Source organism: Pongo pygmaeus, chromosome 20 (assembly GCF_028885625.2).
Source record: "Pongo pygmaeus isolate AG05252 chromosome 20, NHGRI_mPonPyg2-v2.0_pri, whole genome shotgun sequence".
Classification (NCBI taxonomy): Eukaryota; Metazoa; Chordata; class Mammalia; order Primates; family Hominidae; genus Pongo; species Pongo pygmaeus.
This window is the reverse complement of record NC_072393.2, coordinates 8,095,237-8,108,980: the sequence shown is the minus strand read 5'-3', so window position 1 is coordinate 8,108,980 and position 13,744 is coordinate 8,095,237. Positions and strand designations below refer to the sequence as shown.

The 13,744-nt window shown below is 49.6% G+C and overlaps 1 protein-coding gene across 6 annotated transcripts in view; it reads left to right on the top strand.

Annotated features, from left to right (window-relative positions):
- The window catches only part of FBN3 (fibrillin 3), an 86,417-nt gene that overhangs the window by 49,186 nt on the left and 23,487 nt on the right, over positions 1–13,744 (top strand). For 5 of the 6 annotated variants that reach the window (XM_054463263.2, XM_063657433.1, XM_063657432.1 and 2 more), the window contains 13 exons: positions 786–857; positions 4,244–4,369; positions 4,652–4,777; positions 5,091–5,216; positions 5,580–5,696; positions 6,142–6,270; positions 7,104–7,223; positions 10,060–10,185; positions 11,411–11,563; positions 11,703–11,768; positions 11,992–12,117; positions 13,371–13,490; positions 13,603–13,725. In XM_054463263.2, coding sequence (XP_054319238.2) covers positions 786–857; positions 4,244–4,369; positions 4,652–4,777; positions 5,091–5,216; positions 5,580–5,696; positions 6,142–6,270; positions 7,104–7,223; positions 10,060–10,185; positions 11,411–11,563; positions 11,703–11,768; positions 11,992–12,117; positions 13,371–13,490; positions 13,603–13,725 — 1,530 coding nt within the window. The remainder of the gene's footprint in view (positions 1–785; positions 858–4,243; positions 4,370–4,651; positions 4,778–5,090; positions 5,217–5,579; positions 5,697–6,141; positions 6,271–7,103; positions 7,224–10,059; positions 10,186–11,410; positions 11,564–11,702; positions 11,769–11,991; positions 12,118–13,370; positions 13,491–13,602; positions 13,726–13,744) is intronic. The other variant, XM_063657431.1, reaches the window with a different exon arrangement.

The following is a 13,744-nucleotide window of genomic DNA, read 5'->3' as shown; positions in this document are numbered from 1 at the left end:
ATTCAGGATGGATCAGTGGAGTTTTCATTGGTGGGGAAGGCCCTTGAAGATTCACAGGAGTAGCTGGGGGTGGGGTAGGGTGGGAGGGAGTCGGTAAATGTCCCAGGCCAGGGAGGAAAGCACAGCTGGTTAGAGAGACCATAGACCTCCTGGGCTGGGGAAGGGGCAGACCTGGAGAAGCTCAGAGCCAAGATTGGGACCCTGATGGAAACATCGGTCAGGATGAAGGAAGGCATTCTAGGCAGGGGCACAGCAAGAGCCAAGGCCTGGAGGCAGGACTGAACAGAGTGTGTTGACTGCAGGAATGAGTCCTGTTGGAATGATCTAGCAGCCAGCCCAGGCACCAAGAGGAGCTGCAGGAATGGGGCAGTGATGGGAAAGGAGCTTCTAGGGGTTTGTAGCCGTATTCATTCCCCAGAGCTGCTGCAAAACATTAATGCAAACTAGGTGGCTTTAAAAACCAGACGTTGTGGCTCACGCCTGTAGCCCCAGCTACTCGGGAGGCTAAGGTGGGAGGGTCACCTGAGCCTGGGAGGTTGAGGCTGCAGTGAGCCGTGATTGCACCAGTGCACTCTAGCCTGGGTGACAGAGTGAGACTTTGTCTCAAAAAAATTAAATTAAGTTAAATTAAATAAGTGGAAGGAGGGAAAGGGTGGGGAGAGCAAACAAAGTTCAAGGTGGCCAGGTGAGGGCTGGGCTCCAGGGATGAGGTGTCCCCTCCCGATTGGGAGCGGGTTGGGGTCAGGCCTGCAGCCCCAGACTCAGCTTTGTTCCCCTTTGCGCAGCTGACTACCAGATCCTGTGTGGAAATCAGGCCCCGGGATTCCTCATTGACATCCACACGGGGAAGCCCCTTGGTGAGTGAGCGGTCCCTGCTCCATCCCTGGACACCCATCCACCTGGGTCTTCTTCTTCCTACCCCTCCCCTCCTCAACAGCTCTTTTCCTTACATCCACTCCTCCATCCTCCCCTCCTCCTCGCTCCACACACCTCCAACTCCCCAGGAATCCTGCCCTCAAAAACACTTCTTTTTAAAAAAAGAATGACACTATTTTTATTAAACCGTTATCCATTTTTTAAAATGATAGTAAAATATATGCAACATAAAATTTACCATTCGAGCCATGCACGGTTGGCTCATGCCTGTAATCCCAGCACTTTGGGAGGCCGAGGTGGGTGGCTCACCTGAGGTCAGGAGTTCGAGACCAGCCTAGCCAACATGGTGAAACCCTGTCTCTACTAAAAATACAAAAATTAGCTGGGTGTGGTGATGCATGCCTGTAATCCCAGCTACTTGGGAGGCTGAGGTATTAGAATCGCTTGAACCCAGGAGGCAAAGGTTGCAGTGAGCCGATATCTCGCCATTGCACTCCAGCCTGGGGGATAGAGTGAGACTTTTTTTTTTTTTGGTCTCCAGAAAAGTATCATTTGAACCATTTTTAGTGTGCAGTTCAGTGGCATTAAGTACGCTTTCATTGTTTTGCAACTATCACCATCCAGAACTTTCTCATCTCCTCCCACTGAAACTCTGTCCCCATGAAACTCTCACTCCCCATCTCCTTCAGTCCCTGGAACCCACCATTCTACTTTCTGACTCTGTGAATCTGACAGTTCTAGGGACCTCCTGTGAGTGGAACCACATAGGATTTGTCGTTTTGTGTCAGGCTTATTTCACTGAGCATGATGTCCTCAAGGTGCATCCGTGTTGCAGTTTGTGCCAAATTGCTCCGTGCCCTTTTTTTTTTTTTTTGAGATGGAGTTTCGCTCTTGTTGCCCAGGCTGGAGTGCAATGGCACGATCTCAACTCACTGCAACCTCTGCCTCCTGGGTTCAAGCAATTCTCCTGCCTCAGCCTCCCAAGTAGCTGAGATTATAGGCACCTGCCACCACGCCTGGCTAATTTTTGTATTTTAATAGAGGCAGGGTTTCACTATGTTGGTCAGGCTGGTCTCAAACTCCTGACCTCAGGTGATCCACCCACCTCAGCCTCCCAAAGTGCTGGGATTACAGGTGTGAGCCACTGCGCCTGGCCAGAATACTCCCTTTTTAAGTTTAACAACATATTGCATAATTTAACACCTGCATGCCAAATTTCAACCATGCAGTGTTTAACTGATGAATCCATTTTCATTTGTTTTAATCCTCTGAATATATTCTCCTTATTTTTTAAAAAAATCAAACCATGGCGGCTGGGCGTGATGGCTCACACCTGTAATCCCAGCACTTTGGGAGGCCGAGGCAGGCGGATCACGAGGTCAGGAGATCGAGACCATCCTGACTAACAAGGTGAAACCCCTTCTCTATCAAAAATACAAAAAATTAGTTGGGTGTGGTGGCAGGGGCCTGTAGTCCCAGCTACTCGGGAGGCTGAGGCAAAAGAATGGCGTGAACCCGGGAGGCGGAGCTTGCAGTGAGCCGAGATCACGCCACTGCACTCCAGCCTGGGTGACAGAGTGAGACTCCATCTCAAAAAAAAAAAAAAAAAATCAAACCATGGCAAATAAAACTCTTCTCCTCCAGTCATCACCTCAACTCTCTTTTCTCCCTTTCTGGACGTTCTTATGCTTTATGGCTGGAATATTTCTTTCTAGTTTTTTCTTCCTTCATTACATAATAGGTCCCCCACTGAAAATATATGACGCTGGTTTCTGGGGCATTTTACATAAATGATGTAGTGCTTGACATGTTGGTTACAACTTGCTTTTTTTCATCCAAATTATGTCTTGAGGAACTGGCCAGGTTACTATCTGCCATGCAGCCTCTCTCTTTGCCCTGCCTGGAAGTGTTTCATGGTGCAGATACATCCCAGGTCCCCCAGTGATGGGAACTTAGGTTGTTTCCAGTCCCCCATTGATGGACACTTAGGTTCTTTCAGATCCCCTTTTGATGGACACTTGGATTGTTTCCAGTCCCCTATTGATAGATAGGTGGATTGTTTCCAGTTCCCTCTGGATGGACACTTATATTGTTTATAACAGTTTTATTGGGATATAATTCACATACCACACACTTCACCCATTTAAAGTGCCCCGTTTAGTGGTTTTGAATACATTCACAGAGTTATGCAACCGTCACCTCAATCTAAGCTTAGAACTCATTTTCATCACACAAAAAGAACATTTTCATCACAGTCCCCCATTGATGGACACTTAGTATGTTTCCAGTCCCCCAGGTGGATATTTAGGTTGTTTCCAGTCCCCCATTGATGGACACTTAGTTTGTTTCCAGTCCCCCATTGATGCATATTTAGGTTGTTTCCAGTCCCCTATTGGTGGGCACTTAGGTTGTTTCCTGTCTCCCATTGATGGACAATTAGGTTGTTTCCAGTCCCCCATTGATGGACACTTAGTTTGTTTCCAGTCCCCCACTGATGGACACTTAGATTGTTTTCAGTCCCCCATTGATGGACACTTAGGTTCTTTCAAGTCCCCTTTTGATGGACACTTAGGTTGTTTCCAGTCCCCTACTGATGGACATTTAGATTGTTTATATATAATAGCTTTATTGAGATATACTTCACATACCACACACTTCACCCATTTAAAGTGTCCTATTTAGTGGTTTTGAGTACATTCACAGTGTTACACAACCATCACCTCAATCTAAGTTTAAAACATTTTCATCACACAAAAGTAAACCCTATGCCTATTAGCAGTCACTCCCTTTTCCCCCTCCCTTCTGCCCCTGGCAACCACAAATCGACTTTTTGTCTCTATTGATTTGCTATTTCTGGACATTTCCTTTAAATGGAGTCATGCAATATTGTTCTTTCATGTCTGGCTTCTCTTAGCAGAATGATTTTAGGTTTCAACCACATTGTCACATGTTACAGGGCTTTATTCCTTAATAAGGCTGAAGAATATTCCATGGTACAGACATCCCATATTTTGCTCTGCATTCATCAATTGATGTTTCCAGTTTCTTGCTAAATAGCATCTCATACCGCTGTCCTGCTTATGCTTAAGGCCATTTCTTTCCAGCAGGGTTGCTGGCTCACAGGGAGTGTGCATTTTTAATTGAGAAAAACACACACTGTCTCTCTGCTCTTGTCTTTCCTCCCACATCCTCATCTCTTTCTCGTGTGAGTGGATGTATTTTGGTCACAGCAAGATTTTTTTGAGTGTGTGCTGGTTTGTGGCCACAACAGCCTCAGCCAGACTGCAGGGCTAGTGGGTCCCTTTGCTCAGCGTCGCTGGAAGTCCCAGGGGGCTGGGCTGCCCCTGATGGCAGGTGCCCTCTGCAGACATTGATGAGTGTGGGGAGATCCCTGCCATCTGTGCCAATGGCATCTGCATCAACCAGATTGGGAGTTTCCGCTGCGAGTGCCCCACAGGCTTCAACTACAACAGCATCCTGCTGGCTTGTGAAGGTGCCACCTCTCTCTGTTCCCAATCCTGGGGTCTGGGTGGGATGCATGTCCGCAACTGTGCAATCTGGGCAAGTAACTAAAACTCTGTAAACCTCCATTTCCCTGTCTGTATAATGGGCTAACACCTTTCCAAGGGCCTCCATCTCATATAACCACCCTTACTCCAGCTCTGGCTGCTTCCAGAGAAACCACCTGCTCCAAAGCAGTGGACTGGGTTTCAAGTTTGATTCTGTCAGGATGGGCTTCTCTGTCACCCCCAGCTCATTTGCTGTATTTGCCCAGATGTTGATGAGTGTGGCAGCACGGAGAGTCCCTGCCAGCAGAATGCCGACTGCATCAACATCCCCGGTAGCTACCGCTGCAAGTGCACCCGAGGGTACAAACTGTCACCAGGCGGGGCTTGTGTGGGTGAGCAGGGTCCCTGGGAGGAGGTGAGGGAGCTGGGCTCTGTCGCCCATGGGGACTTAGATGGGGTATGGTTTTGTCCAGGTCTTTCTCCTTTTCTATACTATTAGGGGGGTGGGGGATGTATTGAGAGTGTCTGTTAATAGGATGTGATAGAGGTGAGAGCTCAGGTCGATGCGGACAGCCTGACGCCCCTGGTGGAAGTTTGAGCGGGGAACTTCAAGGCAGTTTCTGGCTTCCCCACTGCAGTAGGGAGAGCTCAGGCAAACACTGTGTGGTAGGAGCCCTGGGAACACCATGCTCTCTGCACCCCCAGGACGGAATGAGTGTCGGGAGATCCCAAATGTCTGTAGCCATGGCGACTGCATGGACACAGAAGGCAGCTACATGTGTCTATGTCACCGTGGATTCCAGGCCTCTGCAGACCAGACCCTGTGCATAGGTGAGACCCTTATCTTCCCCCTCCTTTCAAGCCAGGCTGCCTGGGGTCTAAACCTCCCCTGGGATGGAAGTGGTGTTTCTGTCCATCCTAGTTCACAAACAGATCCAAGTTTGGGTCCTGAGATTAAGATCTTGGGTAAATGGTTGATCTGCCTCCCTGTGCCTCAGTTTTCCCATCTGTAAAATGGGGGTGATATATCACACCAGGAGTACTTCCCAGCCATCACTGCCAGGGGTCACTGCCCAGTCATCTAGGCAGGGCTAGGTGCAGGGGAGGAGTGCTAGGTCCAGCTGGCCTCTCACTCCCCAAGTCCCTCAATGCCCTGGGTGAGCTGGGCTGGGCTCTCGGGCTTTGCTTCTGCAGACATTGACGAGTGTGACCAGCAGCCTTGTGGAAATGGGACCTGCAAGAATATCATCGGCTCCTACAACTGCCTCTGCTTCCCTGGCTTTGTGGTGACACACAATGGGGATTGTGTGGGTGAGTTGGCTCAGGTGGCAGGCTGGCCACAAAGTAGGTTCTCAGAATCTAAGGAAGTGAATCTAGAAATTGGCCACAGAAAGATGCCCAGAAAGTCCCCGATTATTTAGAAATTAAATAACATACTCCTAAATAATCCATAGGTCAAATAAATCATAAGGAAAATTAGAAAATATTTTGAAGTAAAAGAAAATGAAAATGAAAGCATAACATATGAAAATACATAGGATGCAGCTAAGGGGACACTTAGAGGCAAATTCATAGCATTACATGGTTATATTAGAAAATATCAGCAACTACCTCATAAGATATACACAGTCTATACATGAGTGCTCAAGTTGAAGCCAATGCTATCAGCTCAACTCAGTTGTGGACAGAAGTACAAGGAAGGCTTGATCCCTTCAAGTTTTGTGGGTGAACTGGCCTCCCCATCTCCCCTCTACAGATTTTGATGAGTGTACTACCCTGGTGGGGCAGGTGTGCCAATTTGGCCATTGCCTCAACACAGCTGGTTCCTTCCACTGCCTCTGCCAGGATGGCTTTGAGCTCACAGCTGATGAGAAGAACTGTGTGGGTGAGTCTGCCTATGGTGCTCGGAGGCATCTCAGCCAGCCCCTGCTCCATGTACACCACAGTTTGGTACTTCTGGGTGAGCATAGATCCATTTACTACCCAAGCATTTATTTTAAGGTTTTAAAAAAAATACCCAGCACTTTGGGAGGCTGAGGCAGAAGGATTGCTTGAGGCCAGGAGTTTGAGACTAGCCTGGGCAACATAGTGAGTCCTCGTCTCTACAAAGAAATTAAAATTAGCCAGGAGTGGTGGCTATTGCCTGTAGTCCTAGCTACTCAGGAGGCTGGGGCAGGAGAATCACTTGAGCCCAGGAGTTTGAGGATGCAGTGAGCTATGATCACACCACTGCACTCCAGCCTGGGCAACAGAGAAAGATCGTATCTCAAAATAAATAAATAAATAAATAAATAAATAAATAAATAAATAAAATAATTATAAAATCAGCACATCAAACCTATGTTTCTATGTATGGGGTTTGTTGTGTAGGGTGAGGCTGTCTTGAAAATGTAAGTTTCCAGAAGCAAAGAATAGTAGAAGCACTAAATAGATACCATGGAAGGAATCTGCTGGTGGTGCCAGATTAGGAATCTTGCTACCTCTTTCCACTGGACACCATCTGGCCCCACCTATAACCCCACAAGAGTCAGATAATCCTTCCCCAGCTGTCCCTGTCATCCTGAGTCTCAGCCCTTGCCCTGGAGCCAGAATTGCCAGTGGGAGGGCTTGTCCTGGGGCCCTCAGTGATCACACAGTGATTGCAGGTGTTGGTCCCAGTCCCAAGTGAGCCCCCTGCATCCTGGCTGGCACAAGGACCCTTCTTCCTCCTTTTCACAGACACCAATGAGTGCCTCAGCCTCGCAGGAACCTGCCTACCAGGCACTTGCCAGAACCTCGAGGGCTCCTTCCGCTGCATCTGTCCCCCTGGCTTCCAGGTGCAGAGTGACCACTGCGTTGGTGAGTGTCCAGCCCCAACTCCCATTTCTGGGGCCAGGGAGTGCCTCTCTTTCTCCATCCATAAAATGGGAATACCAGCTAGGGTTGTGATGAAGGTGGAGATGTACTTAATGCAGCGTCAAACACAGCTTCATAAACTATTATTGTCATTCTGATTGTTTCTGGACTCTGCACTCAGGACTTTGTCTCTAGTGCCCACAGGCTTCCTCGTGAATCCTATAAATTGACGTGGGTGTGGGGTCTGACCGTTTCTCAGTGCACCCAAATGTAGAGCTCCGCACTTGCTAACTGGAGATCAAGGACCAGTCTGGCCCAAGCTTCACTTGGTGTAATCACCCATAGAGATGATTTCATGCAGTCTGGACTAACCAGTCTGGCCTAATCTCCTTTGGTCCATTTATCCACTTGGACTAGCCTCAGAGAGTGTGGGCTAACCTGGACCAGCCTGGGCTGAGCAGGTGAGCTACCTTGTTCACTGTGGTCTAACCTGGACCAGTCTGGCTTGAGCAGATGGGCTAGCCTGGGCTAACCTGAACCATCCAGGCTTCCACCTGGGCTAGCCTTGTATAACCTGAGCTAACCTGGACCAGTCTGGCCTGGCCTCTTCTGATCTATTCTTTTGTTGTTGTTGTTTTGTTTTGTTTTTTCATTTGTTTGTTTTGTTTTGAGACAGAGTCTCACTCTCAGCTCACTGCAACCACCACCTCCCAGGCTCAAGAGATTCTCCTGCCTCAGCCTCCCAAGTAGCTGGGATTACAGGCACTCATCACCATGCCTGGCTAATTGTTTATTTTTTTTTGAGACGGAGTCTCACTCTGTCCCCCAGGCTGGAGTGCAGTGGCACAATCTTGGCTCACTGCAAGCTCCGCCTCCCAGGTTCACGCCATTCTCCTGCCTCAACCTCCCAAATAGCTGGGACTACAGGCACCTGCCACCACGCCCGGCTATTTTTTTGTATTTTTAGTAGAGTCGGGGTTTCACCATGTTAACCAGGATGCTCTCGATCTCCTGACCTCGTGATCTGTCCGCCTCGGCCTCCCAAAGTGGTGGGATTACAGGCATGAGCCACTGCGCCCAGCCTAATTTTTGTATTTTTAGTAGAAACGGGGTTTCACCATGATGGCCAGGCTGGTGTCAAACTCCTGGCCTCAAGTGATCCTCCCACCTCAGCCTACCAAAGTGCTGGGATTGCAGGCATGAGTCACCACACCCGGCCTATTCTGATCTATTCCATTTGGGCTAGCTTAGTACAACATGAGCTAACCCTATCCGGTGTAGGGTAAATATAGCCAGTCTCAGTTAGCTTTGTGCAATTTTGTTTTTTTAAGATTTAAATTTTTTTTCTATTTTTTTCTTATTTTAATTTCAATAGTTATGGGGGAACAGGTGGTTTTTGGTTACATGGATAAGTTCTTCAGTGGTGATTTCTGAGATTTTGGTGCACCTGTCACCTGAGTAGTATACACTGTACCCAGTATGTAGTCTTTTATCCCTCACCCCCCTCCCATCCTTCCCTGGGAGTCCCCAGAGTCCTTTATATCATTATTATGCTTTTGCATCCTCATAGATTAGCTCCCACTTATAAGTGAGAACATACGATATTTGGTTTTCCATTCCTGAGTTACTTCACTTAGAATAACGGCCTAATAACGGCCTCTAGCCCCATCCAAGTTGCTGCAAAGGACATTATTTTGTTCCTTTTGGTGGAGTCTCACTGTGTCACCCAGACTGGAATGGCACAATCTCAGCTCACTGCAATATCCAACTCCCGGGTTCAAGAAATTCTCCTGCCTCACCCTCCTGGTAGCCAGGATTACAGGTGCACACCACCACAACGCCCAGCTAATTTCTGTATTTTCGGTAGAGACGGGGTTTCACCATGTTGGCCAGGCTGGTCTCCAGCTCCTGACCTCAAGTGATCCACCAGCCTTGGCCTCCCAAAGTGCTGGGATTATAGGTGTGAGCCACTGTGCCTATTTCGTTCCATTTTGTGGCTGAGTAGTATTCCATGGTGTATTATATACCACATTTTCTTTATCTACTCGTTGGCTGATGGGCATTTATAAACATGATAGCTCCATATTTTTGCGATTGTGAATTGTGTTGCTATAAACATGCATGTGCGTGTGTCTTTTTCATATAATGACTTACTTTCATTTGGGTAGATACCCAGTAGTAGGATTGCTGGATTGAACGGTACTTCTACTTTTAGTTTTTTTGTTTGTTTGTTTGTTCGTTTGTTTTTGAGACGGAGTCTCGCTCTGTCGCCCAGGCTCAAGTGCAGTGGTATGAGCTCAGCTCACTGCAAGCTCCACCTCCCGGGTTCACGCCATTCTCCTGCCTCAGCCTCCCGAGTAGCTGGGACTACAGGCTCCCACCACCATACCTGGCTAATTTTTTTGTATTTTTAGTAGAGTCGGGGTTTCACCATGTTAGCCAGGATAGTCTTGATCTTCTGACCTCGTGATCCACCCACCTCGGCCTCCCAAGGTGTTGGGATTACAGGTGTGAGCCACTGCGCCCGGCCTTACTTTTAGTTCTTTAAGGAATCTCCACATTGTTTTCCACGGAGGTTGTGCTGTGTGCAGTTTCAGTCTCCAATCATGAACTATTCCTGACCATGACATTTACTCTGGAGATGCCTTCCCGGAAGGACCTATGTGCACACACAATGCCCACCTCGTGCTGAAGCTCATACTGAGCTCTCAGGATCCCAGTCCCACTGCAGCCCCTGGCTGGACCTGCACTCCATCTGCCCCTTCTCACAGCTGAGTCCTCTCCCCACTGGTGGAGGTCCTACTTGTCCCCCACCCAGCTCATGTCCCTGCCCTTCCAGATATCAACGAGTGCTCAGAGGAGCCCAACCTCTGCCTCTTTGGCACCTGTACCAACAGCCCTGGGAGCTTCCAGTGCCTCTGCCCACCTGACTTTGTCCTCTCTGACAATGGGCACCGTTGCTTTGGTGAGTCTGCACAGGGCTTAGGGAAGACGGTGGGAAGTGGGGCGGGGAAGGGTCAGATCGCCCAGAAAAGAGGGTTGTGGTTTCTTGTATGACCCTCTGGGAGCTCTGACCAGGCAGAGGTGTCTCTCTGCATTAGCAGAGTTATGCTAGTGCCAGCAACCTCTTGGCTATAGAGGTCATGTCTACGGAGGGCTAACCTTGTCCATTCTGAGATAGGTGTGTGCTTATTTAGGTTTTCCTTGTATTGGTCACACGACTATAGGCTGTCAATGGTCTGGTTTTGTCCAGTTTGAGCTAGCCTAGACTACTCTGGGCTGGCTCCATTTCAGCTGGGCTAGCCTTGTCTACTGTGGGCTAACCTCATCCAGCTTGAGCCAGCCTGTTCTCTCACAGGTCGGGGGCAATAAAGGTGACAGCAGAGCCTGCAGTTCACCTCAATGAATATTTGCTGTTCTGGGAGGCTGGGACCCCAGCCTGCTGGTGAGAACTTCATAGGTGACCAGAGCCGAGGATTGGGGGTTTGGATCCTCAGGCTTTCTGGAATCAGTCGTTTTGCCTCTCCAGGAAGGGGTTTTTGATCCAAGAGTAACCACCGAGTTTGATCTTTCTTCCTGGCATGAGAACACCCCAAAGCAATGAAGTGGGGTGGGATTCCAGCTGTCCCCTCAAAACTCCAGGGCAGGCCAGGAGCGGTGGCTCATGCCTGTAATACCAGCACTTTGGGAAGCTGAGGCAGGCTGATCACCTGAGGTCAGGAGTTTGAGACCAGCCTAGCCAATGTGGTGAAACCCTGTCTCTACTAAAAATACAAAAATTAGCCGGGTGTGGTGGCACATGCCTGTAATCCCAGCTACTTGGGAGGCTGAGGCAGGAGAATCACCTGAACCTGGGAGGTAGAGGTTGCAGCGAGCTGAGATCATGCCACTGCACTCCAGCCTGGGTAACAGAGCAAGACTCCATCTGAAAAAAGAAAAACAAAAAAAACCCAACCAACAACAACAACAACAACAACAACGAAAATCCCAGGGCAGATCCTCATTGGCCCAGAGTAGGTCACATGTCCATACTCAAACCAATCACCATGACCAGGGGCATGGCATGTTCTGATTGGCCACTGGCAGGATCAGCACAACCCATTCACCAGGACTGGGGTGCGGGAGGTCAGAGGGGCAGGTGGGCACCGCCAGTGGCTTTCAATCAGGGTAATGGAGCCCCCACCCCACAGACACACGGCAGAGTTTCTGCTTCACCCGTTTTGAGGCTGGGAAGTGCTCGGTGCCCAAAGCTTTCAACACCACCAAGACCCGCTGCTGCTGCAGTAAGAGGCCTGGGGAGGGCTGGGGAGACCCCTGCGAACTGTGTCCCCAGGAGGGCAGCGGTGAGTGCCCACCCCTGTCCAGCCTCCCTGGATGATGTGCCTTCACCTTCCTCTCTCATTCTTCCCTCATCCTTCCCTGTACACGCCTGGGGGCTGCACCTGGGCCCTGACTCTGGCTCCCCTCCCCCTCTCCGTCCAGCTGCCTTTCAGGAGCTCTGCCCCTTTGGCCACGGGGCAGTCCCAGGCCCGGATGACTTCCGAGAAGGTGAGCCCCTCACCCACGTGCTAAGAGCCCCTTCTGGGCCACCCAGATCCATCTCCGCACTGCCTGGGTCTCTGAGTCTCAGGCTCCCCCTGAGAGCCTGGGTGGCCCTGGACCCTGCCAGCCTGGGGCTTGGGCTCTTGTCCCCTTGGGGCCTTGAGTGTGGCCAGGGCTCTGGGGATTGCATGGTGACAGAAGCCATGTCTGCAACGCCTGCCATCCGCAGACGTGAATGAGTGTGCAGAGAACCCTGGCGTCTGCACTAACGGCATCTGTGTCAACACCGATGGATCCTTCCGCTGTGAGTGTCCCTTTGGCTACAGCCTGGACTTCACTGGCATCAACTGTGTGGGTGAGTGGCCAGCCCTGCTCCAGCCCTGTCCCAGACCCCTCCCAGGACAGGAAGGAGCAGAGCAAGGCAGAGAAGACACCCCCGCCCAGGCAGTGGGTGAGATCCTGTCCTTACCCACTGCCTCTCTCCTCTCTTCACTTTTCCTCCCTCTGTGCTTCACTCACTCATTAATTCACTTGCTCACTCATTTTCTTGCTCATTCATTCACTCACTCACTTATTCATTTACTCATTCACTTATTCATTTTCTCATTCATTCACTCATTTATTCACTCACTCATTTACTCCCTCACTCATTCACTTACCAATTCACTCACTCATTCACTCCTTTGCTCACTCATTCCTTCACTTGTTCATTCATTCACTTGTTAATTCACTAACTCCCTCATTCATTCACACCTCATTCATTCACTTGCTCATTCACTCACTTATTCATTTACTCACTTATTCACTCATTCACTCATTTGCTCCCTCACTCATCCACTTGCTAATTCACTCACTCATTCACTACTTTGCTCACTCATTCCTTCACTTGTTCATTCATTCACTCACTCATTCATTTACTCATTCACCCATTCACTCATTTGCTCCCTCATTCATTCACTTGCTTGTTTGTTCACTCATTCATTCATTCCTTCATTTGCCTCCTTGCTCATTCACCCATTCAATCACTCATTTATTCATTTACTCACTCATTCCTTTGCTCATTCATTCATGCTTTCACTCACTTATTCAGTCACTCATTCGTTTCCTCATTTGCCCCCTTGTTCATTCATTCACTTCCTTGCTGATTTCTCCATTCACTCACTCACTAATTCACCCACTCATTCAGCCCTTTACTCACTCATTCCCTTATTCATTTAACCGTTCATTCACTTGCTCACTTATATGTTTTTTAGAGATGAAGTCTTGTTATGTTACCCAGGCTCTTTTCGAACTCCTGGGCTCAAATGACCCTCCTGCCTCAGTTTCAGTTACTGGTTTAATCACTCCTTCATTCACTGGCTCATTCATTCACTTCTTGCTCATTCACTCACTCTCTTGCTCACTCATGCATTCCCTTACCTGCCCACTTGCTCACACATTCACTCATTCATTCACTAAACACATACCACTTGCCTGCCCCATAGCCAGACTAGAGGTGCATTCGATCTGGCCCTATCCAATCTGTGGTGTCAACAGGCAGGCCGATGGGATGCTACTGAGGATGGGGGACCCTCTGCAGACGCTGACCACCCCCTTATTCCCACCCAGACACAGACGAGTGCTCTGTCGGCCACCCCTGTGGGCAAGGCACATGCACCAATGTCATTGGAGGCTTCGAATGTGCCTGTGCTGACGGCTTTGAGCCTGGCCCCATGATGACCTGCGAGGGTACGACTCTGCTTGCCCAGGACCTGGGTCATGTGATGGAGATGCCTGGGGGAGGGCGTGGGGGTCCCACCAGCAGCCCCCACCCAGCTGGCACCTCCACTGGCCTCCCCAGACATCGACGAATGCTCCCTGAACCCGCTGCTCTGTGCCTTCCGCTGCCACAATACTGAAGGCTCCTACCTGTGCACCTGCCCAGCCGGCTACACCCTGCGGGAGGACGGGGCCATGTGTCGAGGTAGGCCTGACCAACATGG